This window comes from Anomaloglossus baeobatrachus, chromosome 1 (genome assembly GCF_048569485.1).
Source record: "Anomaloglossus baeobatrachus isolate aAnoBae1 chromosome 1, aAnoBae1.hap1, whole genome shotgun sequence".
NCBI lineage: Eukaryota > Metazoa > Chordata > Amphibia > Anura > Aromobatidae > Anomaloglossus > Anomaloglossus baeobatrachus.
In genome coordinates, this window is record NC_134353.1 from 710,017,344 (window position 1) to 710,043,941 (window position 26,598).

The following is a 26,598-nucleotide window of genomic DNA, read 5'->3' on the forward strand; positions in this document are numbered from 1 at the left end:
AGTTACTTTAAGGGGGTATATTTTGGAAAACCCCACTAAGTTACACAATTGCAAAAATGGCACCCCTCAAAGTAGTTTATTAACCCTTCATTTGCTTCATAGGAATTGCATTTTAGAATTAAAAATATTAAAAATTACTTTCAACTAAAATCTTGGTCTAGCCTCAAATATTTCGTTTGATAAACATTTGATAAACATTAAAGTGAAAAATTAACCAACAAATTTCTTAGGAAATTTCTATTGAATGTCAAGATACCCTTAGGTAGTTGGAACCAAATGTTTGGGCACATGGCATGGCAACGAAGGAAGATAGAGTTATTTGACTTTTTGAGGGCAAATTTTGACTGGAATACATTTTTGGTGTCATGACACATTTGCAATGCCTCGCATGTGCCAAAAAAGAAGAATTTCCCCAACATGTGACCTCATTTTGGTAGCTACACCACCATTCAAATAATATATTTCATGCTATGTTGACAATTTTTGACCAACACATTGGAATGTGAAAATTAAAAGTTATGTTTTTCTCCATGAAAATGAACATTTTTTTTTTAGAATCAAATTTTTACTTTTTACAAGAGTAGCAGGAACAAAAAGGATGCTATAACTTGTAAATGTATTTCTCCCAAATGTGGAAATACCCAATATATGGTCAGAAACCACTGTTTGTGTACATGGCAGAGCTTGAAAAGGAAGAATCGCTTTAAGGCTTTGGAGTGCAAAGTAATTGCTCCAGGGCATGACTTGCAAAGTCCCTGAGGTGTTAAAACAGTAGGTAATTCCAGGAACTTTAAAGTTGTCTTTAAGGGAGACTTTAAGGTTCCTGGAATTCCCAGCTGTGAGTTATCGTAACCTAAAAGGTTATCGAAGCTCAGAGCCACCGGGTGTCCCATCAGCTGTGGGGCCCAGAAACTTTATAGGAGCCTTTAAAGGAGACTCCAGGTACCCCAGCTGGGAACAGCTGGGAACTCCAGGAACCTTAAATTCTACCTTAAAGACTCCTTTAAGATTTCCAGGCCTCACAGCTATTGGACTGTTTGATTGGACTGCTGTCGTGACACACAGTCAGGGTTGGTAATAGGTGGGGGGGTTCATAGGCACCTCTTTATCACCAACCCAGGTCTTGATGGCAGCTATGATTTTTTACAAATTATAACTGGCATTAACCCTAAATATGACCCTGCACCAGAGCAATTGGGATGAGCCAGGTAAAGCGCCACAATTTGCACATCTAATGGATGTGCCAAATGTGGGGTGGCTGCGGGCTGCTAGTTTTAGGCTGGGGAGGGTCCAATAACCATGGATCTTCCCAGCCTGAGAAAATAAGTATCCAGCTGTCTGTTTTATCTTGGCTGGTTATCAAAAATGGGCAGGAGCCCACATCTTTTTTAAATTATTTATTTAAATAATTAAAAAATAAACAACATTGTGGAGGAGTCGCTATTTTTCATAACCAGCCAAGATGCAGCACACAGCTGGGGGCTGTAGCCCACAGTTGTCTACTTTACCTGTGCTGGTTATCACAAATAGGCAGGGAACCGCACGTCGAAGTAGCATATTACTCTGACAACATTGTTCACAGAAGCAACCTGTGTTTCAGAAATTATTCCAGGCATCTTTCCCATGCTGTTCTCATTCAATTTCAGCATTTTTACATCCATTTAAGCATTCTTAGAACCCGCTAGATACCCTGGGAAGGTCCACCAGAAAATTATTCGAGTCTCCTATTGACTTGCATTAGATTTGTTATTCATGATGAATACACAAATAGAACAAAATATTGAAGGCGAAAAATCTGAACCCAAATCTGAACCCGAATATTTCACTATTCACCCATCACTAATGATTACAAAATAAACCGCCTCTGTACCAGACCAATTCCCCAATATTCCCCGGCTTTGCCGGTTTAATAAGTGTTAACAAAATAGAATGTATTAACAAAAATGTATTCTGCACACAAAAACCACAAAACAAATAGAAATGTAATTATTAAAAGGCAAAAACTAAGCTAATAGAAGCATTTCACAACATATACAGTGCCTACAAGTAGTATTCAACCCCCTGCAGATTTAGCAGGTTTACACATTCAGAATTAACTTGGCATTGTGACATTTGGACTGTAGATCAGCCTGGAAGTGTGAAATGCACTGCAGCAAAAAAGAATGTTATTTCTTTTTTATTTTTTTTTTTTTAAATTGTGAAAAGTTTATTCAGAGGATCATTTATTATTCAACCCCTCAAACCACCAGAATTCTGTTTGGCTCCCCTAAAGTATTAAGAAGTATTTCAGGCACAAAGAACAATGAGCTTCACATGCTTGGATTAATTATCTCTTTTTCCAGCCTTTTCTGACTAATTAAGACCCTCCCCAAACTTGTGAACAGCACTCATACATGGTCAACATGGGAAAGACAAAGGAGCATTCCAAGGCCATCAGAGACAAGATCGTGGAGGGTCACAAGGCTGGCAAGGGGTACAAAACCCTTTCCAAGGAGTTGGGCCTACCTGTCTCCACTGTTGGGAGCATCATCCGGAAGTGGAAGGCTTATGGAACTACTGTTAGCCTTCCACGGCCTGGACAGCCTTTGAAAGTTTCCTCCCGTGTCGAGGCCAGGCTTATCCGAAGAGTCAAGGCTAACCCAAGGACAACAAGAAAGGAGCTCCGGGAAGATCTCATGGCAGTGGGGACATTGGTTTCAGTCAATACCATAAGTAACGTACTCCACCGTAATGGTCTCCGTTCCAGACAAGCCCGTAAGGTACCTTTACTTTCAAAGCGTCATGTCAAGGCTCGTCTACAGTTTGCTCATGATCACTTGGAGGACTCTGAGACAGACTGGTTCAAGGTTCTCTGGTCTGATGAGACCAAGATCGAGATCTTTGGTGCCAACCACACATGTGACGTTTGGAGACTGGATGGCACTGCATACGACCCCAAGAATACCATCCCTACAGTCAAGCATGGTGGTGGCAGCATCATGCTGTGGGGCTGTTTCTCAGCCAAGGGGCCTGGCCATCTGGTCCGCATCAATGGGAAGATGGATAGCACCGCCTACATGGAGATTTTGGCAAAGAACCTCCGCTCCTCCATCAAGGATCTTAAGATGGGTCGTCATTTCATCTTCCAACAAGACAACGACCCAAAGCACACAGCCAAGAAAACCAAGGCCTGGTTCAAGAGGGAAAAAATCAAGGTGTTGCAGTGGCCTAGTCAGTCTCCTGACCTTAACCCAATTGAAAACTTGTGGAAGGAGCTCAAGATTAAAGTCCACATGAGACACCCAAAGAACCTAGATAACTTGGAGAAGATCTGCATGGAGGAGTGGGCCAAGATAACTCCAGAGACCTGTGCCGGCCTGATCAGGTCTTATAAAAGACGATTATTAGCTGTAATTGCAAACAAGGGTTATTCCACAAAATATTAAACCTAGGGGTTGAATAATAATTGACCCACACTTTTATGTTGAAAATTTATTAAAATTTAACTGAGCAACATAACTTGTTGGTTTGTAAGATTTATGCATCTGTTAATAAATCCTGCTCTTGTTTGACGTTTGCAGGCTCTAACTTATTTGCATCTTATCAAACCTGCTAAATCTGCAGGGGGTTGAATACTACTTGTAGGCACTGTATTTCAACACCACAGATATTCCACACAGATTTAACTAAATTGGCCAAGTAATGTGCTCCGTCTGTCTCTTTCCCCGTCTATCTCTTTCCCCGTCTGTCTCTTTCCCAGTCTGTCTCTTTCCCAGTCTGTCTCTTTCCCAGTCTGCCTGTCTCTGTCTCTTTTTTTGTCTGTCTTTATCTCTCTGTTTCTTTCCCCGTCTGTCTTTATCAAGGTCTGTGTCTTTCCCCATCTATCTTTGTCTGTCTCTCTGGTTGTCTCCTCCTTCCCTGTCTGCCTGTCTTTGTCCCTCTCTGCATGTCTGTCTGTCTCTTTCCCCATCTGTCTCTTTCCAGGTCTGTCTCTTTCCAGGTCTGTCTCTGTCTGTCTCTTTCCAGGTCTGTCTCTGTCTGTCTCTTTCACAGTCTGTCTCTGTCTGTCTCTTTCACAGTCTGTCTCTGTCTGTCTCTTTCACCGTCTGTCTCTTTCACTGTCTGTCTCTGTCTGTCTCTTTCACCGTCTGTCTCTTTCACCGTCTGTCTATCTCTCTGTCTGTCTCTCTCTATCCGTCTCCCCACCGACATCTTATTACCTCACATACAAGCTTCTTATACTATGAATGTCTTTTGTTCCTATAGCAACCAATCACAGCTCCTACTAATAACCTGTAGTTCCAGGCTCCCTTTACTTTAATGGAGGCATGTTTTTTGGAGAGTAACTGTAAAGCGCGGGGTTATATTTTCCTGTCAAAACATAGTCTACGATGTTCCCTGGGTCACATGAGGTGTCTGTGCAAAGGTTCGTGATTGTAAATGCGACGGTGCGGATACACTTTACGTTTCACTTTTTCCCCATTATGTAGATAGGGGCAAAATGGATTGGTAAATTGGAACGCGCGAGGTTAAAATTTCGCCTCACAACATAGCCTATGCTGCTCTCGGGGTCCAGACGTGTGAGTGTGCAAAATTTTGTGGCTGTAGCTGCAGATGTGCAGATGCCAATCCCGGACATACATACATACACACATTCAGCTTTATATATTAGATAGAGTACCATATATATATATAGTCGCAAACCCCCTTGTGTGCACCCCTTGTGTTCCTTTCAATTATTTTAACCCCTTCACTCACACCCTCTAGATTGTCATGGGCTTGCATGCCCTAAAGGGCTCCCCAACCTTTTTTTATCCAGTGGATCAATCTTTAAATCCTGGAAAACCCATTAAAAGGAATTTGTCAGCAGGTTTTTGCTATGCAATCTAAAGACAGCCTGCTGTAATCGTTAACCGCGTGTGCTCACATGAGCTGTATCACTTGCACAAGTCTCGCATCGCATCACCCGGCGTGCCCAGCTTCTCTCCTGATAGGAGCAGGTCGGCTGCATGTATTTCTATGCAGCTGACACGCTCCTGTCCAGAGAGTGTGCGGCCATGCCTGGTGATGCAATGTGAGACTTGTGTGAGTCATACGGCTTGTGTGAGTGCACTCACACACAGATTTCAGCTATGCCTCTCTTACCACCGCATGAGATCACACGACGATTCCAGTTCTGCTACATCTAAACTGACAGTGAGCAGCCATAGAATATGACTGCACACTGTAACTTCAGACAGAGAATGAGCCGAGCAATCACTTTGACATCGATCAGGTTAATTGCAGTCACAGTTGGAGGTTCACATGGTACTTCTCCTGTGTCTGCAGGTAACCTGACCTCAGGGGATCTTCTGAGATGAGGTCACTGAGTTCATTGAGGTACCCTGAAGTCAGGTTACCTGTTGTCACAGGTGGTGGATCATGGGAACCTCTAGCTGTGACCAAAACTAACCTGAGTGATGTCACCACTCATTGCTGCGGCTCAGTCTCTGCCTAAAGCCCACAGTGTTCACTGCTGGAGAGGAGAAGTGGGGGTTAATGTCATGCTTTCGCCAAGAAGGAGGAAAAACATTGTTGATTTGATGATAAAAAATGTTTTATCCCATAGGTCTACACATTTTAGGATTCAAGACCCCTTCTTCAGGACCAAAAAGATGAAAAATCAACAAAATTGATGATTTGTTGATTTTTCATCTTTTTTGGTCCAAAGAAGGGGTCTTGAACCCTGAAACGCATAGCTCTATGGTATAAAACATTTTTCTTATCAAATCAACAATTTTTTCCTCCTTCTTGGCGACAGTGCGGCATTAAACCACAATTCTCCTCTCCAGCACTGAAGATTCATCTACGTCGGACTGCGGCAGCCGCCATTGTCTTTTCTGCTTTCTTCGTGGTTGTGACCCTCACAACCTTAAAAGGTGAGTGTATACTGTTACACACCGCTCTTTTAATATCTGGTAAGCCCCGATTTGCACTCTTTGTCCTCATCTTTTAATATTAAAGCCCACAGTGGGCAGTCATGTTCTATATCAACGCGCTGTGCCTTCAGATGTAGCAGAGCTGTAATCGTCGTGAGGCCCCGTAGTGTGGATTACATCAGACCTGGGTATTTTCGGGGTTAATAGATTGGTGAAAGAGGGTGGAGTTTCTTTATTGTTTTCTTATTAATAAAGGATTTTTCTGTGTGCTTGTGTTTATTTATTTTCACTTACAGACTAGTAATGAGGCGACCTAAACCAGGGCAGAGTGGCGGCTCAAGCTTCCATTAACCCCTTATTACCCCGATTGCTACCGCACCATAGCAATCAGGAAGAGTAGGGTAAAGTGCCGGGATTGTCACATCTAATGAATCCTGCAGGCTGCCATTTTAGACTGGGGGGCCCAATAAGCATGGGTCTCCCAAGTCTGAGAATACCAGCCCCCAGCTGTCAGGCTTTATCTTCGCTGGGTATCAAAATTTGGGGGAACCGCAAGCCGTTTTTTTAAATTATTTATTTAAATATTTTTTCTAAAAAGCCTCAAGCGATTTCTCTTATTTTGATACACAGCCATAATAAGTGCACGGCTAAGGCTTCAGCCTGTAGCCGTGGCTTTATCTGTGCTGGTATCAATACAAGGGGGGACCGTAAGGAATTTTTTATTTATCACCAGTAAAAGGACACAGACAGCGGTTGTGATTTCAAACAATCACAGACTATGTCATAGAAAGTGGGGCGTGATCCAATGCAGCCAATCAGAGACCCCGATGGAAGGGGAAAGCAGTGAATACGTATGAGGGATAATTAGCATACCCAGAAGAAGTGCTGCAGCCGAGGGGAGGCTCTGTAGGTATGTACTGCTTTAACCGTTTTAAAAGCAGTACATACCGTACTTACAGAGTATGTGTGGGGGAGGGGCAAAGTCAGACTTGAGTTCACTGCTCCTGAGTCCACTAATGATAAAGCTACTGAAGCTAAGCTAACATTGCAGGTAAACAGAAACACATTTTGCTATATGGGACACATAGCTGAAATCTGTATGTTAAACCTTGCAGCAAGCTGGCTTTCAGACTAGACATATTAAAAGGTTTGATAACTCTTTTAAGGCTATGTGGGCACGTTGCGTACTAGCCCTGCAGAAATTTCTGCAGCGATCTGAAGAGCACACGTGCGCTTCAAATCGCTGCAGAAAATGTCCGTAGAGAAAAAAAAAAAGCCGATTCCATGCGCTCTGCCTGCAGCTCCTGCCATAGACAGAGCAGGAGCTGCCGGCAAAGCGCACGGAAGAAGTGACATGTCACTTCTTAGAACGCAGCGCTTCGGGCAGCAGCCGAAGCGCTGCGCTCTAAGACGCCACGTGCGCACGGCCCCTGCACAATCTCCATAGACTGTGCAGGGGACGCAGGACGCATGCAGTTACGCTGCGCTACAAAGCGCAGCGTAACTGCATGTATTTACGCAATGTGCGCACATAGCCTAACACAGCCTCGGTCAAAACCTATCAACTTGTATAGGAAAGGTAGTTCACTACGCCAATGTGGTTGTTGGAAAGCAAATCTTAGAACTGTTTTTTACAGAGCAAAGGTAGGACGGCTGCCTCTATCATAATGTACAGAAAGAGAAAAAATACAGGCAGAACATAAAAATAGGTGAGAAGAAAAGAATACACATTTAAGAAGTATAAATTGATATGTGATACAGACCCTTCAATTATGTTTAGTTGAATAGGAAACAGTTTTATCAATCAAGACATCAAAGTGGTGTAAGTTCTAATCTCCATTACAGGGTGGTGATGATGCCTTGTATGTAGCGAGGAATGTTCTCTCTGTGTACAGCACTGTTAGTATTTATGTTCCTTCCTCATTCTTTACCATCGCTGTGATACTGGCTGCCCGTCCATGTAGTACAATAATATGCAGCATCATCCTCTGGATGCACCCCATTAATGTCTAGATATCCTATGTTACCAGAGGCAGATCCCACAAATCGTGCTGGGACCCCGTCTCCTCTTTTGTTGTTTGAAGAAGTGAAATAAACCAGAATGAATGTGGGTTTGTTCCCAATTTTTTGTTGTGTAAACATCACCCTATTGTTGCTGACAGTGAGACCCCCTCCTAGGGTACAGGACAGTCTGACATTTTGCCCAGGAGTTGCCGTAATCACAGACGGTGCCAGAGTCACTGAATGCTGAGCCTGGGACACTGCAGAAGAAAAACAGTCACATCTTGTCATACAAGGTTTCATACATAATCCAAAATGTCCCTCAATATAACTCACTTATACTGTACCTGTGATAAACGCACTCAGGAGACAAAGACTGTGTACACTGATCATGGTGAGATAGTCAGAGATGACACAGCCAGAGATGAGAAAACAAACTAGATAGCCAGAGATGAGACAGCTAGAAACGAGGAAGCCACAGGTGGACTTTCTTCTATCCCTTCACCAGCATTCTGCTATCATATATAGTCCTCAGCTCCTCCCATTATGCAAAACCAGTTAGAAAATATATTGTCATTTATTCTACAAATTCAGGGTGACATAGAAATCCTTATAATAACTTACAGAAAAGAGTTACCCAGACCAATAACCAGGTATATGAGTTGTCTGCAATTTACTAGCCAGTCTGTAAAAATAGGGACTTTTTATTAGTAATCTTGAAAAAAATAGGTGGGTCTTTGATTTTCTTTGAAGCTGAGGAGATTGTACTGATAAATATTATTGTAAATATCATTCATGATCAATTTACAGTTAATGTTTCTAATTTCTTCTTATCAGTATTTTGAACAAAAAAAAATATTAAACAAATATCACTTTGATTTTTTTATGATTTGATAATTTTTTTCAATTTGTCTGTACAAAAGTATTAAAAATACATTACAGTTGTAATAGTCAATAGTTGGTAACATGAGTAATAAATAAAAATAATAATATAAAAAATAAAGATTAAAAGGAAAACAAAAGCATACAGTATATTTATACTATAGGTCGTATAGGTCAGGACGGTATCTGACCCTTTATATAGCAAAAGCAATGTGAATAATATTTATAAATGTATATACACAAGATGATAAAAAGCATATTTCAAAATACTGGTTGAAAACCTCCACAACAAAAAAAAGGTGAGGTGTCAGTAGCAGTAGAGATGCGGTTATTGAGAGCGAACTCAGCCAGGAAGGAAATTCACCCAGTCCTCTAGATTAGATTAAACAAAACATCTTAAATATTGTTCTAATTCATGGCTCACTCTCTTAAGGCCACTTTACACACAGCGACATCGCTATCGATGTTGCTGGTAAAAGCACCCGCGGTGCACAACATCACTAGGACCCGTCACACGGACTTACCTGCCTAGCGACGTCGCTGTGGCCGGCAAACCACCTCCTTTCTAAGGGGTCTGGTTCGTGCAGTGTCACAGTGACATAACACGGCAGCTGTCCAATAGAAGCGGAGGGGCGGAGAGCAGCTGAAAAGAAGTGACGCCCACCTCGTTGCCGGAGGATGCAGGTACGGTGTTGTTCGTTGTTCCTGGGGTGTCACACGAAGCGATGTGTGCTGCCTCAGGAACGTCGAACAACCTGCGTCCTGCAACAGCAACGATATTTGGGATTAGAACGACGTTTCAACGACCAACGATTAGGTGAGTAATTTTGATCGCTAGCAGTCGGTCATACGTTTCACATACAACGACGTCGCTAATGAGGCCGGATGTGCCTCACGAATTCCGTGACACCAACAACATCTCGTTGGCGATGTCGTTGCGTATAAAGCCCCCTTTAGGCTGGTTTCAGACATCCGTGTTTTACACACGTACCCATGTTACCCTATTGTGTACTCACACGGCCGTGTTTTCACACGTACCGTATGGACCCGCTATTTCACATGGAGACGTGTCAGTTTTTTTCTCCAGCAGCACAGGTGTCACACAGACCGCACACTGATGTGATCCGTTTGACATTAGTGTGACACGGACCGGAGAAAACGCGGGTTTTTAAATGAAAAGATTTTCTATATTTACCTGTATCCAGTGATGCTGTCTCCGGCTCTGCTGCCTCCTGCTCCTGAGCCCCGCTCATTATATTCATTGATTATTCACTGCACTGAGCAGCTGGGAGCCAGAGCATCGCGGTGACAGTGCTGGAGACAGCACTGCCGAGGACAGCATCGCGGGGACAGCATCGCTGGGGACATCGCTAGTGACAGTTGAGTATCCTGCCAGCAGTGTGTGCAGGGACGTCCAGGAGGTCATCGGATTTCCCAATGAACTCTGATGACCTCCTGATGACACCCCTGCGACAACTGCGCTACAGCGAGTGTCACGATGGTGACTTCCAGGGGTTCATGAGAATTCATTGGGAACTCCGATGACCCCCTGGATGTAACTGCACAAACTGCTGTAAACTCACCTGTCACCGGCGATGTCCCCGGCGGTGCTATCCCCGGCTGTGCTGTCCGGCGCTGTACCTGGCTGTGCTGTCCTCAGCTGTGCTGTCCGGTGCTGTCCCCGCAATGCTCCGGCTTCCAAATCCTCGGGCAGTGAATAATAAATGAAAATAATGAGCGGGGGTTAGGAGCGGGATGCAGCGAAGCAGAAGACAACATCGCTGGATACAGGTAAATATAGGACATCTTTCCATTTAAGAGACACGTGTTTTCCCAGGGACGTGTCACACGTATGCAAAAACGGATGTCACACGTGTGAAACACGTATTACGCACGTATGTCACACGTGTGACCATAACAATAACATACATAACATAACATAACAATGCGTGTGACTGGTACCTGATTAAACACGGACGTCTGAAACCAGCCTAAAGGCCGCTTTACACGCAACGACATCGCTAACGAGATGTCGTTGGGGGTGACGGAATTCATGACGCACATCCGGCCTCGTTAGCGACGTTGCGTGTGAAACGCACGAACGACCATTAACGATCAAAATTACTTACCTAATCGCTGATCGTTGACGCGTCGTTCCTTTCCCGATTATCGTTACTGTTGCAGGACGCAGGTTGTTTGTCGTTCCTGCGGCAGCACACATCGCTACGTGTGACACCGCAGGAACGAGGAACATCACCTTACCTGTGGCCGCCCACAATTAGGAAGGAAGGAGGTGGGCGGGATGTTCGGCCCGCTCAACTCCGCCCCTTCGCTTCTATTGGACGGCCGCTTAGTGACGCCGCTGTGACGCCAAACGAACTGCCCCCTTAGAAAGGAGGCAGTTCGCCGGCCAAAGCAACGTCGCTAGGCAGGTAAGTATGTGTGATTGTCCTAGCGATGTTGTGCGCCACGGGCAGCGATTTGCCCATGACACACAAATGACGGGGGCGGGTGTGGGGTTTAGTCTGACCATTAGTCTCAAGATGATAACCTAAGGAGAACAAAAGCTTAATTCCTAACTTTCAGCAAAAGCCATGTGAAAAGCTAGCCTGAAACTGAACCCCTCTATCAAAAACAGTGGAGGACATATAGCCATTGCAGTCGGTGCAATTATGACGCCCTGGACTAGCCAGGTAGCAAGCCAGCCCCGCACTACACCTGCCCCTAATAAGGAGTCATCAGCCAACCACAAAAACCCTAGTCACCTCCCTCAGTGCTTGATGGACACGGCGGTTGGCCAAGCCCACCGAGGAGTTCAGAGGGCCTGAGGCAGGAAACACAGTTCAGTTTTTAGTCAGATCAGTTTGAGCAGTGAAGTGGAGTGAAGGAGTCTGACAGGTGTCGGGGTTGGAGCCTGGGCACCTTTGGCTAGGAGGCAAGCGGTGGCCTCAGCCTGCAGGAGCCGGAAAGACGGCTCGGTGGAACCATGCTGGACCGGGACAGGGTAGTGGGCCACCGGTACCGACCCGGGGAACCGATTGGAAACCGGAGCACACAGGGGGTACTCAGACCCTGAAACGAGGTCCAGAATCCACTGGACTGAGTTAATTCACTGATTGCGGTCTGGACTATAGGTCCTTTCCTACCCAAGTCCCGACTGAAGACAACAGCCCACCGAGGGGGATAGAAAGCCACCGCACAGGCAGAGAGATCCCACGGGCCAGCGTCTGCGGGCAAACGGGCTCTCCCGACTTATACACAGCCGGGGAGTGGACTCCCGTCACTGAAGCGCAGGCAGTCTACATCTACACAACACGGTGCAGGAGAAAGGCAGAGACCACCATTCGGGTGGAGGACCCGACCGGAGCCGGCTGCGGGCACCGACCACCATCAACTTGGTTTACCAGTGACTTGTGTGTGTCAATAACAGTGAGTACAACAGCACCGCCCTGCACCGCCCAGCTCTCCCCAATGGGTCCCGGGACCATCACCCCTGCCCACGGAGGGGTTAACACCTTGCTGCATCACCATCTGCCCCAGGTGCCCAGTAACCGCAGCGGTGGTGTCCACCTTCACCACAACCTGTGGGAGGCGTCACGAACTTAAACACAGCTCCGGCCGTACACCTACCTACCACCCCCCTAAGTAGCGCCAGCAACCTTTCAGAGCGAAGTGACCCCGGGTCCAGAGACGCTCGAGCCGCCCACCAACGAGCCCGCATCCGAGCGGCTCGGTGGCAGCCGAGCGCAGGGCGGTACACAAATACATCGGGGCCCAGAGGGGTGAAGGGTCCCTCACAACTAGAGGAGGGCCATGCACTACAATACCTGTTATATATTTCCGGGGTCCAACTGACTCACCAGAGAACTAAACGCCGATGGGCCCTAGAACAAGTAAGAAGCCCTTCCTATGGAAAGCTCCCTGCAGCTCTGCTCTAGTCTGCAGTATACTCTGCCCCTCCCCCGGCTAAGAGTGCGGAGGATAAAATGTCAGAACTCACCACTCGGAGTGGATGGAGGCTGCAGCCAACGGGGAACTGATTCCTGAAGGAGAGGAGAGCAGAGTTGAGGGGACAAGGGGACAGCAAGAAGATGGAGTCCACACAGCTACACATCCACAGCAGGAGAGGAAGCGCAGGACAAACTCCATGGGTCATTAGCAACTTATGAAGAAACAGAGAGGTGAGTATGTACTTGTTTGATCTGTCTGTTTGTTTTTACATATCTATGTTGCTTGTACTGTATATAATTGTGCATGTCTCTTTATATATAGTATATGTGTGTATGTGAATGTGCTGCCCCGTGCTCGGCTGCAACCGAGCCGCTCGGGTCCGGACCTTCAGTGGGTGGCTCGAGGGTCTCCGGACCGGGGGTCCTGCGGTCAATCCGACCAAAAAGGGGGTTGGCGGTTTGGGGATGTAGGTGTACGGCCGGAGCCGTGTTTTAAGTTCGTGACGCCACCCACGGGATGTGATGAAGGTGGACACCACTGCAGCCAGCTGCAGTCGGGTTCCCCCACCCGATTGGTGGTCTCTGCCTTTCTTCTGCACCTGTTTGAGATGTTGGACTACCTGCGCTTGCAGCATCAGGAGTCCGCTCCCCGGCTTGTGGATGTCGGAAGAGCCCGTTTGCCCACAGACGCTGGCCCGTGGGATCTCTGAGCCTTGGCGGTGGCTTTCTATCCCCCTCGTTGGGCTGTTGTCTTCTATGAGGGACTTTGGGTGGGAAAGGACCTAAAGTCCAGACCGCAATCAGTTAATTAACTCAGTCCAGTAGTTTCTAGACCTCATTTCAGGGTCTGACTACCCCCTTTGTGCTCCGGTTTCCGAGTCGGTTCCCCGAATCGGTACTGGCGGGCCACTACCCTGTCCCGGTCCACCACGGTTCCACCGAGCCATCTTCCTGGCTTCAGCAGACAGAGGCCTCCGTATGCCTCCTAGCCATATGTGCCCGGGCTCCAACCCCGGCACCTATCAGTCAGTCACAGGCCTGTCACACAGTCCTGGCCTCCTCCACTCCACTCTCAAACTGCACTCAACTGAACTGCTTGTCAAACTGCACTGTGTTTTCCTGCCTCAGGCTCTCTGAACTCCTCGGTGGGCATGGCCAACCACCTGGCTCCGCCCCCTGGTGAGTCCATTAAGCACTGAGCGAGGTGACTAGGGTTTTATGTGATTGGCTGGTGTTACCTAGTGAGGGGACTAGTGTTGTGCAGGGCTCTATCTGTGACTACCTGGCTTGTCCAGGGCGTCACACTCCCCCTTGGTTAACCACAGACCATCCAGGAAACGGGTTCGGGCCCGGGTGTTGCTCACACGGGCCGGGTACAAAGTTCCATACCCGGCAGTCTCTCAGAGGCCCCACGTCCAGAGGACCCCTGACCCGGAGGGTTGTCACCGGTCTGCATGGTGACGGGACCTCGGCCTACAACATCCCGCAGGCCCTTACTCCAACCAGCCTCTCCGGAGGCTGCAGGACAATGAAAAGGTGGTCCAGGGACTATTTACAACACTTAACTTCGCTGCCGGCGCAGCCTCCTCCAGCCACTTTTTCTCTCAGTCCACCACAGGGCAGCACGGGTCCCCAATGCCACTATCATTCACAGGTGACACTGTCCATAAAGACCCCATCTTCCACTGCCTGCAGTGCGGGTATGGTGAACCGGGCTCAGTAAACAAAACTGTCCTCGCTCCAACTTAACTGGCTTGCCGTACTCCACCAGGGGCTCCTACCCTGGATGGCGCCTTCTGGGGCTCCAACCACACCAGCGTTCAACAAGTCAGGCAGCTTCTGCTCACCTTCAACCCAGTGTGCTGGATGGCGCCTCCCGGGGAACTTGGAGATGTTCAACAAAGGTCTGGAGTCTTTATTTCTGGAGCGGGTCCTTTATTTCAAACTGTTCAACTATAAAACTTGTAACTTCGGGGTTAACTTACAGATTCGACTACCATTGCAGAGGACCGTACTGCGCCATCGTCGGCCGAGACACCGGACTCCCCTTCCAGGTGCAATACATTCCCGGGCTCTGGACCTCCAACGGGAACTGTGGCGGTGCTGGCGTGGACGGCACCGCTTCCTCCAGGAGCTGCGCTACACAGGCTTCACTTGTCACGGTGCTGGCAGGCTCCTACTCCCAGCTGATAAGGGACAACATGGGGGTCTGCGTGGCTTTATCCCGGCGCGGCACGGCGGAGGCGGCCCTCTGTTCATGGGCCCACACCACGGCAACCATCCTCCAGACCTCCGCCTTCCAGTCGAGCACCTGCTGCAGCATTTGTGCTCTTACCCGGATGCAGAATCGTGCCAGCTCCTGCTCCAGCCAGGCGGCGGTTCCCGCGGGTAGCTGGTTCGGGCTGCGGTCCTCCGCATCAAAAGCCACTCCACCTCTGCCACTTCTGGGCCCCGCCACTCTGGTGACGGGCACCGCTCCGCTCGCCTCACTGGACGCCGACATCCTCCATCCGCTCCCCCTTGGTCTTTTCGCGGCCTTCCTCTCTCTGGCCGGCAAGTTTCGTTTTTTTCGACTTCCGGCCTTGCTTTATGGCCGTGTTCCCAGGGCGTGGGGCTTCAGTATTCGCGCTCTTTTCGCAGGGAAGAAGACTCTGGCGGGAATCTTCGCGCCAAGAGATGGCGGCAAGGTGGCGGATTTCAGAAATTTCACAACGGATCACCGCTGACTTCTCTACAAGGCGCACTTCCACTAGGTAAGTGGATGGGTAAGTATCCTGTTCGTGACGCCGGAAATCGGGGTGTGCTTCAGTGGGTGGCTCGAGGATCTCCGGACCTGGGGGTCCTGCGGTCACTCCGACCAAAAAGGGGGTTGGCGGTTTGGGGACGTAGGTGTACAGCCGGAGCCGTGTTTTAAGTTTGTGACGCCACCCATGGAATGTGGTGAAGGTGGACACCACCGCTGCAGTTACGGGGCACCCGGGGGAGATGGGATGCCGCAAGTTGTTAACCCTTCCGTGGGCAAGGATGGTGGCCCCGGGACCCGTTGGGGGTGCTTTGGCGGTGCAGGGAGATGGGCGGCCGGAGGGCACTGGTGTACTCACTATTAGAATGAAACACTTGAGTCTCTGGTAAACCAAGGTGATGGTGGTCGGTGCCCGCAGCCAGCTGCAGTTGGGTTCCCCCACCCGGTTGGTGGTCTCTGCCTTTCTACTGCACCTGTTTGAGATGTTGGACTACCTGCGCTTGCAGCGTCAGGAGTCCGCTCCCCGGCTTGTGGATGTCGGAAGAGCCCGTTTGCCCGCAGACGCTGGCCCGTGGGATCTCTGAGCCTTGGCGGTGGATTTCTATCCCCCTCGTTGGGCTGTTGTCTTCTGTGAGGGACTTTGGGTGGGAAAGGACCTAAAGTCCAGACTGCAATCAGTTAATTAACTCAGTCCAGTAGTTTCTAGACCTCATTTCAGGGTCTGAGTACCCCCTTTGTGCTCCGGTTTCCGAGTCGGTTCCCCGGGTCGGTACCGGCGGGCCACTACCCTGTCCCGGTCCACCACGGTTCCACCGATTCGTCTTCCCGGCTCCTGCAGACAGAGGCCTCCGTATGCCTCCTAGCCAAATGTGCCCGGGCTCCAACCCCGGCACCTGTCAGTCAGTCACAGGCCTGTCACACAGGCCTGGCCTCCTCCACTCCACTCTCAAACTGCACTCAACTGAACTGCTTGTCAAACTGTGTTTTCCTGCCTCAGGCTCTCTGAACTCCTCGGTGGGCGTGGCCAACCACCTGGCTCCACCCCCTGGTGTGTCCATTAAGCACTGAGCGAGTTGACTAGGCTTTTATGTGGTTGGCTGGTGTTACCTAGTGAGGGGATTGGTGTTGTGCGGGGCTCTATCTGTGCCTACCTGGCTTGTCCAGGGCGTCACATGAATGTATATATGATGTGTGTATGTACCTGTGTGTATATAGTATATCTATCTCTGTGCCTATGTGAATACATGCCTATGTGTGTATATACTGTAGTGTATGTGCCTGTGTATGTTCCTGTATATATATGTGTGTGTGCCTCTGTTTTATAGTATATGTGCCTGTGTGTGTGTGTGTGTGTGTGTGTGTGTGTGTGTGTGTTTGTGTTTGTGTGTGTGTATGTGCATGTGTGTATGCAGTATATTTATTTCTGTGCATAAATAGTATGCATATATGTGCCTGTGTGTATATATAGGTGGTTCTCTTGGTGGTTCTCCTGGTTCTCTTCCTATCTTTCTGGACGCTCATTCAGCGTATCATTTGCTGGCTCCACATCTTCTCCTCTTCCTCTCACTGTTGGGGTCCCTCAAGGTTCAGTCCTTGGCCCTCTTCTTTTCTCCCTCTACACTGCCCCAATTGGAAAGAAAGCCATGGAACCCATAGGGTGGAGGGGCGACATGACTAGAGGGAAGGGAAGGAGTGATGGGGTTAATGGAAACAGGAATGGTTTGTTTATAAGGCAGAGTAAAGGGATTGGTGGGTAGGAGGAGTTCCCTGGAGGAAGAGGTGGGACAGTTGAGGGGTGTAAGTAAAGGACTTTGACTTACCCCCTCTCTCTTGACTTCCGGATATGGAACGATCTGACTGGAGAGGTTCCTATAAGGTGTCAGGACGTCACCTTCTATTTCTCCATGGAGGAGTGGGAGTATTTAGAAGGACACAAAGATCTGTACAAGGACGTCATGATGGAGGTTCCCCAGCCCCTCACATCACCAGACTTCCGGATATGGAATGATCCGGACGTGCGACAGGATGGCTGCTACCCGGGAGCAGCGGATTCATCATGGCAGTGCACGGGCCCCTGGCAGCGCGGTCCCACGTCTTGGCTGCTGGGGGTTAACCCGTTGGCACTTTCCCCTCGCTCCCCTGTCAGCTGCGGGCGGCGTCCCCCCTCCCTCATATCTCAGGTACTTGCCGTGTGCGGGGGGAGCGAGGAGGAGATGCGAGAGCCCCTTCGGGGACCCTCCGCGGTAGGACGTGGGCAGGGCAGTACTCAGCTGCTGCTCCGGCCGTGGGAGGAATCTCCGTCCGGGCCGCGGCAGCCGGGAGGGGGGCGTGGCTTGGCTGCGGCCTACTTCCGGTCCGAGCCGCGGCCTGGATTGCTGGATGCGGCGGCTCCCGGACGGGGAGAGCGCCCGGCGGTGACAGAGGCCAGCTTTACCCCTCGCGGAAGGTGGGGGGGGGCCGCGGAGCTGCAGCCAGTGGTGGGTCCGGCACCAGGGCAGGCGGGCCTGGGGCGACGGGTGCCCAGGAAGCGTCGGTGAGTGGGGGTGACGGCAGGGGCCCTGCAGTTCCTGCTTGGTCACCCAGATCAGGTTGCAGCTCCCGGCCGCGGCGGTCTCCCCCAGGAGGGGGAGGGCCCAGCGGATAGAGGCTTTCATGGGGCCCAGGAGGGCTGGATGCGGCGGCTCCTGGCCAGGAGAGCGCCCGGCGAGGACGGAGGCCAGCGTTACCCCCCCCCCCCCCGCGGGTGGAGGGGGGGGGGGCCGGGGGGCTGCAGCCAGCAAGGGGTCCGGCACCAGGGCAGGCGAGCATGGTGCGACGGATGCCCGGGAGGCGTCGGTACGTGGGGGTGACGGCGGGGGCCCTGCGGTCCCCGCCTGGTCACCCAGAGCAGGCGTGCAGCTCCCGGCAGCGGCGGTCTCCCCCAAGGGGGGGAGGGCCCGGCGGACGGATGCCTTCTGGGCCCAGGAGGGCAGGAGGCTGGCGGCTCTGGATGGGAGTCTGCTGGCAGCGGGTCGGGCCACAGGTACCCCCTGTCCTTGCAGGTAGCAAGGGGGGGTCAGGCCAGAAGATAAGGCCCGCGGTGGCAGCCCGTAGGACGGGACGGTTTCCGGGGTTGTCGCCGCGGGACAGAAGATGGAGCTTGGAGGATGGTGCCCACGCGGCGTACCAGGAGGACGGCCGTGGTGGTGGCAGCGCTTCGGCGGCGTCTGCATTACATGAGCCAGAGGCGGTCGGCTCCAGCGAGGAGGAGGAGGAAGCAGCGACGGATGAATCAGACGTCCGGATGGCGTGATTTTTATTCCAGGATATGCCGGGTCGCGGTCGGGTGAGACGGCCGTGGATTTGGCAGGGCTGGGGGGGGGGGGCGGCTGCGGACACGGCAGCGCCGAGTGGGTTGGTGTTTTGACCAGGTATGGGGTTTACTGAAGTGGTGTATACGGTTGTGGAGAGTGCGCATGCACCGCCGGCGGCATGGACGGGATCGGTGGTTAGTAGGCGCAGGTGCGGCAGGCAGAGTGAGGGCGCATGAGGCGGCAGGGGAGCATTTTCGGGCAGAGGCGGCAAGGGCTGTGACAGAGTGAGTGGTGAGGAACGAAGAGGGGGATGAGGTGGTGCGTCTGGCTGACAGTGGCCAAGTGTGAGAGGTATGGGTGCTTCAAAGGCCCGCTGGGGGGGCTCACTTGCTGGAGGATGTGAGGGATAAGGTTTGAATGGGGAACGTGTAGCAATAGTTTCGCTGCTCCCCCGGGAACAGTTTCACCTGGATTAGGTTAAGCCAAGTGATTCCAGGAAGGATAAGTAGAGGGAGGGGAGCGCCGGTGGAGGCTCACCCTCGTACATTTGCAACGTGGCTGCGGGCATTTGCGTTTTTTGGCAAGGGTATCGGGGGAAGGAATTGGGTAATTGGTTCGGCATGGTTCGGTTATATGGATCCATTTGGGGTGGCTTGTTAGGTCATATGGCGGTTTAGTCTGGCTTCAGTACGCCGAGTAATTTCAGCAAGGGAAGGTGTTGCGTGCCAGTATGCGGTAGGATCATACGGGCACATCCTTATGGCTGCAGTGGATGGCGGCTCCTAGTCAGCCCCCCCCCCCTTTTTGGGGGGTAGTTGGCTGTTCGGGACTTGGAACCCCGGCGACACGGACGATGAGGGTTTTTTGGGGGGAATAGAAGGATGGGTGGTGCAGATTTGGCGCGGACGGTTGTCTTAAGCATAAGTGTTGGGTTGTGGTAAGGAACATAGTAATTCTGCGTCATTCTATTTATATTGGTGGATCTTTGCCTCCTTATTGGAAGTTTGCGCTGGGCTAGGGGACACCTGGTGGTTGTCAGTGGAAAGAGGGGTCAGGAAGTGGTGTTGGGCAGGATGGGTGGGCCATTCGGGGCCCTCCTTGTCACGATTGGGTTTCTCTGTTGGGGGGTGGTGCCGGAAATGAGCCGTATATAGATGTATATATTTCGGCTTGTTCAAAACGTATCTTATCTGGAGGAGTCATCGGTGTATGCCTGCTTGGCTCCAGAATTGTCGGCGGTTTATTATGTGTCGTTTGACAGAGGGTGGGATTTGGTAAAGGCGGTGAGCCGGGGAGCATTGATGGCAAAGGCGAATTTGGAGGCGGCATTTAGGTTGTTACTGGTCCACCCTGCTAGCTAGCAGTTCTGGTGCTGCGGTGGGGAGGGGAGTTATTATTATGTTGATCGGTGGGTGCTAATGGGTTGTTGTCCCATTTTATGTTCCTTTGGAGGCGGTTATTTCTTGGTGGAGTGGTTTGTGCGTGGTGTGTCCCAGCTTACACCTCTTATTCATTATAGGTTGATTCTCTTTACATCGGGTTGGCGGGTTGATGATTCGTTGAGGTTGATTGTTTTATTACAGATGGTGGTGGATACTCTTTTGGGCCTGTTGGCGCAGGCGAAGACTGAGGGTCCAACGCCAGTGATACGGTTTGTGGGGATAAAGTTTGATGTTATGGTCAGAGGGGTAGGATTCGTGGGTAATGGTGTGGTCCTATGGGCTGCGATAGAGGCAGTTAGGTCAGCTAAGACGGTGCGGTTTCAGGCGGTGCAGTCTTTGCAGGGGCGGTCGAACCACGGGTGCAGAGTTACGCCGCTGGGGTGCGTGTCTGCTGGACGGCTGGCGATGGCTGCGCCAAGGGTGCAGCCATCGGATCCTTTGTGTGTGGTCACGAGGGAGATCAATGATGATCTGATGGTGTAGGAGGTTTTTTCTTACGGCGATTTAGTGGCCGCGGATTGTGGCTGGGTAAGGTGCTACCTGATGGAACGTAGCTGCGGTACTCGGAGGCAGCGGGTCCAGTTGTTTTCTGGTTGGGCATTGTGGGGTAGCGCTTCCAATCGGTGGTAGTGGTCGGGTGGTGGAGGTTGGCAGTTTTTTCCAAGAGGAAGGTGTGCTGTCATTCTGGCTATCAGTTGGTGGAGAATTCGATTAATAGTTGGTTTGCTAATCCTGGGGCCAAGGGTGGCGTACTTGCGACAGTTGGTTTCTCAATTGGATGTGTTTTAAAAAAAAAAAAAAAAAAAAAAATGTTATGCGTGGCGCAACCAGTACTGGGGTTCGCCAAGGGAATAGCAGCTGCTGTGATTCCTTCCAGTTCTGCAGGTCTCGGAAGTTGAGGCCGGGTAGCAGACGAGGTGGGCACGGTGTGTCCGGAGGGCTTGTGGAGTCTGGTGAGGCTGTGTTGGGGAGCGGCTCGGTGCCCAGTGACTGAGGTTATTTGGGGCTGATATTCAGAAGTATGGGTGGCGCGGATAACGTTTGGGACAATGTGTGAGGAAGGCCCAGTGGAGTATTTGATGGTGGCGTTGGCAGTGGTGAGTAACGGTTTTCAGGCTGCTAGGCCGGCGTCCGCAGTGGAGCAGAGGGTGGCGGCTGTGGCTGTCTTGTTAAGGATTAGATGTGGAGAGATGTTTTCGCAGGATCTTAGGGCGCGGCAGGCCTTGAAGGGTTTGGTCGTAAGGGTGTGAGGGAGCGGGATACAAGGGTCCGTCTCCGTTGTTTTGTGGCAGCGTTTGGTGAGTGGTTTGTGGCGGCTATGTTCATCTGAGCACGAGCGGGTTTTTGTTTCCCTTGTCCAAAACAGTTTGTGTTAGCCTTTTGGGGGGCTTTGAGATTGTGGGGTTGGTCAGCCCATCTACGGTCAAGAGCGGAGGTTGGATGTTGGAGGATGTGTCCGAGGTGGTGCAGTGGGTTGAGCGCCGGCTTTGTCGCTCACCGAATTAGATTAGGCGGGTGGTGAAGGTTGGTGTTGTTATACGCGGTCCCGGGTGCGGAATTATGTTGTGAGGGCGCCCAGGCTCATTATTGTGTCGCGTTTGTTAAGGTACCATTTTGTGGCAGTGCTGCAGACTTGATTGCAGGTGGCGGGGGTGGGCGCCCGGAATACTATGGGTCGTATTCCTTCTGGATTGGGCTGCCACGGAGGCCCCTCGGTGGGCTCAGAAAAGGGGTTGTGAGAAGTATTGGGAGGTGGGACTCCTCTTGTTTCGGTGTTACGTTTGGCCTCAGTTGTTATCGGGTTAAGGCAATGGGGGCATTTGAGTCTTTTGGGAGTGGAATGGGTTGGCGTAACAGGTTGGTGTTATCTGTGGGTTTATAACCCCTGGGTTTTTGTGGTGAGGGTGTGCCTCATTTGGATATTTGGGCATTCGTTGGTTCTCGGGGCCTCGACGGTCTGAGGCTCGCCTGAATGTTGCCAGTTGGGTCTGGACGGGTCGATGGTACTGGTCCAGTAAATTGGAGGCAGCGATTTGGTATCTCGAGAAGTTATTTATGAATGTTTTAAAAAAAAAAAAAAAAAAAATTGTTGGTTGTTGCATTGTGTAAGACATACCTGAGCTTAATCGTGGGGTAGTTTTGATAGTGTGACCAGGTTGGAATGGCGTGTGGCTCGTGCGATAGGCAGTATCAATTGAGCCTTATTGGGGGGGCGGCGCCAAAAGTTGGTGGCGCTGAACGGGTGGTTTTGGGGATGCGATGGGGGTGCATCTTCACGTGCTTGGTGCTGTTTTGTGGACGCTGGGATTGCGTGGAGGTGTGGTACAAGCTTTTGGTGTGTGGCGGGTCCAGGCCACGTAAGGAGTCACGTGCCCTGTCCTGTGGCGGGGGGTAGGTCTGGTCCAGAGGCGGTTGAAGGCAATGGTAACTGGACAGAGAGACACCATCTTGGTATGGTGGCTCCAGGTTCCGGGATGTTGCAGGCACGGGGTTGGGGGGTTAATCCGTAGGTGATTAATACCTCATCTCTGGGTCGGTGTGTTGCGGCCAGGGATACTGGGGTGAGAAGTGGTTCCTGGACTGGGCCTACTCAGGGTTGTATATTTACTGTATTGGTTACTGTGTTACCTATTGTTATTTGTTGGGGTCGCCCGTTGGACGGCGCCCCCTTGTGTTAGTATGTAAATAATAGGTAATAAAGGCTGCTGTGGCCAATTTTAAACCAAGTCACATGCAGTTCGTGTATTATTTACAGATGGTATTGGTGGGTAACACACATACAGCACGACTGGAGAATCCTTCCTCAATGGTCAAGAAAGCCATGGAACCCATAGGGTGGAGGGGCGACATGACTAGAGGGAAGGGAAGGAGTGATGGGGTTAATGGAAACAGGAATGGTTTGTTTATAAGGCAGAGTAAAGGGATTGGTGGGTAGGAGGAGTTCCCTGGAGGAAGAGGTGGGACAGTTGAGGGGTGTAAGTAAAGGACTTTGACTTACCCCCTCTCTCTTGACTTCCGGATATGGAACGATCCCCGCCCACCCTCCCTTGTGTATAATGCCGAGGGGAATTTGGTCTGGGTTGTTTCTTTGTCACAGCAGCGGGGGGTAGGTCTGGTCCAGAGGCGGTTGAAGGCAATGGTAACTGGACAGAGAGACACCATCTTGGTATGGTGGCTCCAGGTTCCGGGATGTTGCAGGCACGGGGTTCTGCAAAGTTGGGGGGTTAATCCGTAGGTGATTAATACCTCATCTCTGGGTCGGTGTGTTGCGGCCAGGGATACTGGGGTGAGAAGTGGTTCCTGGACTGGGCCTACTCAGGGTTGTATATTTACTGTATTGGTTACTGTGTTACCTATTGTTATTTGTTGGGGTCGCCCGTTGGACGGCGCCCCCTTGTGTTAGTATGTAAATAATAGGTAATAAAGGCTGCTGTGGCCAATTTTAAACCAAGTCACATGCAGTTCGTGTATTATTTACAGATGGTATTGGTGGGTAACACACATACAGCACGACTGGAGAATCCTTCCTCAATGGTCATGACCATCAGCAGATTTGGCTTCCAGTACCATCTTTATGCTGATGACACACAGCTATACAACTCATCCCCTGAGCTCACCCCCGCTGTACTACAAAACACAAGTGACTGCCTGACTGCAGTTTGCAACATCATGTCTGCTCTCTATCTGAAACTTAACCTTTCCAAAACTGAACTTCTGCTTTTCCCTCCATCTCCCAACCTTCCTAAACCTGACATCTCCCTCTCCGTGTGTGGCACAACGATAAGTCCTAGGCAGCAGGCCCGCTGTCTGGGTGTTATACTTGACACCGATCTCTCCTTCACCTCCCACATACAATCTCTTGCCCGCACCTGCCGCTTGCACCTCAAGAACATCTCTACAATCTAGAAACCCTCACCGTGGCCCTGATCCACTCTCGCCTTGACTATTGTAACTCTCTATTAATTGGTCTCCCCCTAACTAGACTCTCCCCTCTACAGTCCATCCTTAATGCAGCAGCCAGGGTCACCTATCTGGCTAACCGCTACTCAGATGCCTCTGCTCTTTACCAGTCATTGCACTGGCTGCCCTTATATCACAGGATCCAATTCAAACTGCTTGTTCTCACCCACAAAGCTCTCCACAGTGCAGCACCCCCCTACATCTCCACCCTCCTCTCTGTCTATCATCCCACCCGTTCGCTACGCTCTGCAAATGACTTTCGACTAACATCCACACTAATTCGAACCTCCCACTCCCGAATCCAAGACTTCTTCCGAGCTGCACCAAACCTCTGGAATGCTCTACCCCAAGAAGTTAGGACAAATCACAACTTACTCAGCTTCAGACGCTCCCTAAAAATGCATCTTTTTAGGGCGGCCTATCAAGCTCCCTAGCCAAACTAATTTCACCTAATCCCTCTACAACTTCTCAGAACATAACCCCACGTCAAACTCCATGGCACCCAAATGCATCTCAAGGCTCTGGCCAACTGGTCCAGGAAGCCATTATCTATCCCCCATGAGATGGCTGGATTGTCATTGTAAATAAGCACTTGTACCTTGCCCCTCCCCCCATCTCATTGTAGATTGTAAGCTCTCACGAGCAGGGTTCCCATTTTTCCCTTTAAATATTGTATCTTCTATAATTGTTACTTGTTTGTATATGTTTATGTATATGATATGTATATGTATATGAGCCTCCTGAATTGTAAAGCGCTGCGGAATATGTTGGCGCTATAGAAATAAAGATTATTATTATTATATAGTATATGTTACTTTGTGTATATATATATATATATATTTTCTGTTGTAATTTTTTTAATGCCTTTAGTCTTGTGCTAGGGAAAAGTTATCCTCCTCAGGACCAGCAATTCCTCTTTGCTACTGCTCTGGTCTGTTTGCAGCTGTGATGTCATGACTAAAACACGTGACTCCTGGAGCCAATCACTGAGCTCAGCCGTCACACCAAGGTAGATGGCATCAGTTGCTGAGCCCTGTGATTAGCTAAAGTGGTCATGTGTGACCAGGGTCGGACTGGGGTGTGAGGTGCCTACCAGGGAAATTGCCCCTAGGGGCCCACACTATAGCTACCATAAACATTTTTATTACTTGTACATTTCCGGCTTCTCTCAGTATAACGTGCGCCTTTTAACAAACTCTACAGTGCGCATAGAGCCCTGTCCTGTGCCTGCAGATAGCACAGGATTTCTTGTAGCCTCTTATTTATTGTCGTTAATAATGGAATCTATTATTTACAGTCAGTAGCAGTTTTTCTTACACACGGACATTCCTTGTCTTCGGAAAACCACCGAGTCCATCAGCCAAACAATAATCAAAGAGAAGCAGAACGTTATCCAGCATCTTCACATGGAAACATTTACTAACATTAATCCCCCTCTGCCGCCATCTATCTGGGAAATCCCCTGTAAGGGTGCGTGCCCAGCCGTCCACGATCAGTGTTTGCAGCATGTTGGCTGTAGCATGGTTCAGCTGCATCCAAAAAGCTGCGTTGTAAGTACAAGCACAGTGGAGGGATTTCTAGAAATCCCGTGCCCAATGTGATTCTTGTTTCCGCAGCAAACACTGACCTGCGGATCTTCTTTCTAGACTACAGCATGTCAATTGTTTGCTGCGTAATCGCATGCGTCCTCAGTAGGGAGAACATAAACTAGAGACCGCAGCACACTGAACCCTGATCGTGGGTACTGACAGCTGCGGTCTCCTGCGGAGGAGACTCGCGGCCCCACAGGTCAGGACCCGCTCCATGTAGAATACAGTGAGTCCTGATTGTGGGCACATACCCTAAGAGTCAGTATGTGTTGGTGTGAAGCATTACCACCCAATACACTTTTCCATTTGGAGACTCTGGTGAATATTTGTCTTCACTATAGTTTCCAAACTAGTGTTACATGTTGGATAAACCCTTCACTAGTCCTGTGTATTCTGACAACACTGCTCTATAGACAGATCAGGCTTTTTTTTTACATATACAGTATTTATACTGAAGCTCCTCCTGTACTATCATCACATATAGAGACCTCCTGAAAAGTAATTACATATAGCCTAAGATAATGACACTGACACTGGGGGTACAGGATAATGACACTGACACTGGGGGTACAGGAAAATGACACTGACACTGGGGGTACAGGATAATGACACTGACACTGGAGGTACAGGATAATGACACTGACACTGGGGTACAGGATAATGACACTGACACTGGAGGTACAGGATAATGACACTGACACTGGGGGTACAGGATAATGACACTGACACTGGGGGTACAGGATAATGACACTGACACTGGGGGTACAGGATAATGACACTGACACTGGGGGTACAGGATAATAACACTGACACTGGGGGTACAGGATAATAACACTGACAC

General features: G+C 50.0%; 1 protein-coding gene and 1 long non-coding RNA gene across 8 annotated transcripts in view; one reads left to right on the plus strand and one right to left on the minus strand.

Moving 5' to 3' along the window:
• LOC142249623 (immunoglobulin lambda-1 light chain-like) overlaps positions 1 to 8,380 on the minus strand; it is a 757,490-nt gene extending 749,110 nt beyond the window's left edge. For all 7 annotated transcript variants that reach the window (XM_075321409.1, XM_075321372.1, XM_075321400.1 and 4 more), the window contains exons 1-2: positions 8,246 to 8,380; positions 7,841 to 8,158 (exon numbers count right to left, since the gene is read on the minus strand). In XM_075321409.1, coding sequence (XP_075177524.1) covers positions 7,841 to 8,158; positions 8,246 to 8,291 — 364 coding nt within the window. In that variant the 5' untranslated portion in view covers positions 8,292 to 8,380. The remainder of the gene's footprint in view (positions 1 to 7,840; positions 8,159 to 8,245) is intronic.
• LOC142249690 (uncharacterized) overlaps positions 1 to 26,598 on the plus strand; it is a 185,242-nt gene that overhangs the window by 20,717 nt on the left and 137,927 nt on the right. The gene's annotated exons all lie outside the window — the stretch shown is intronic.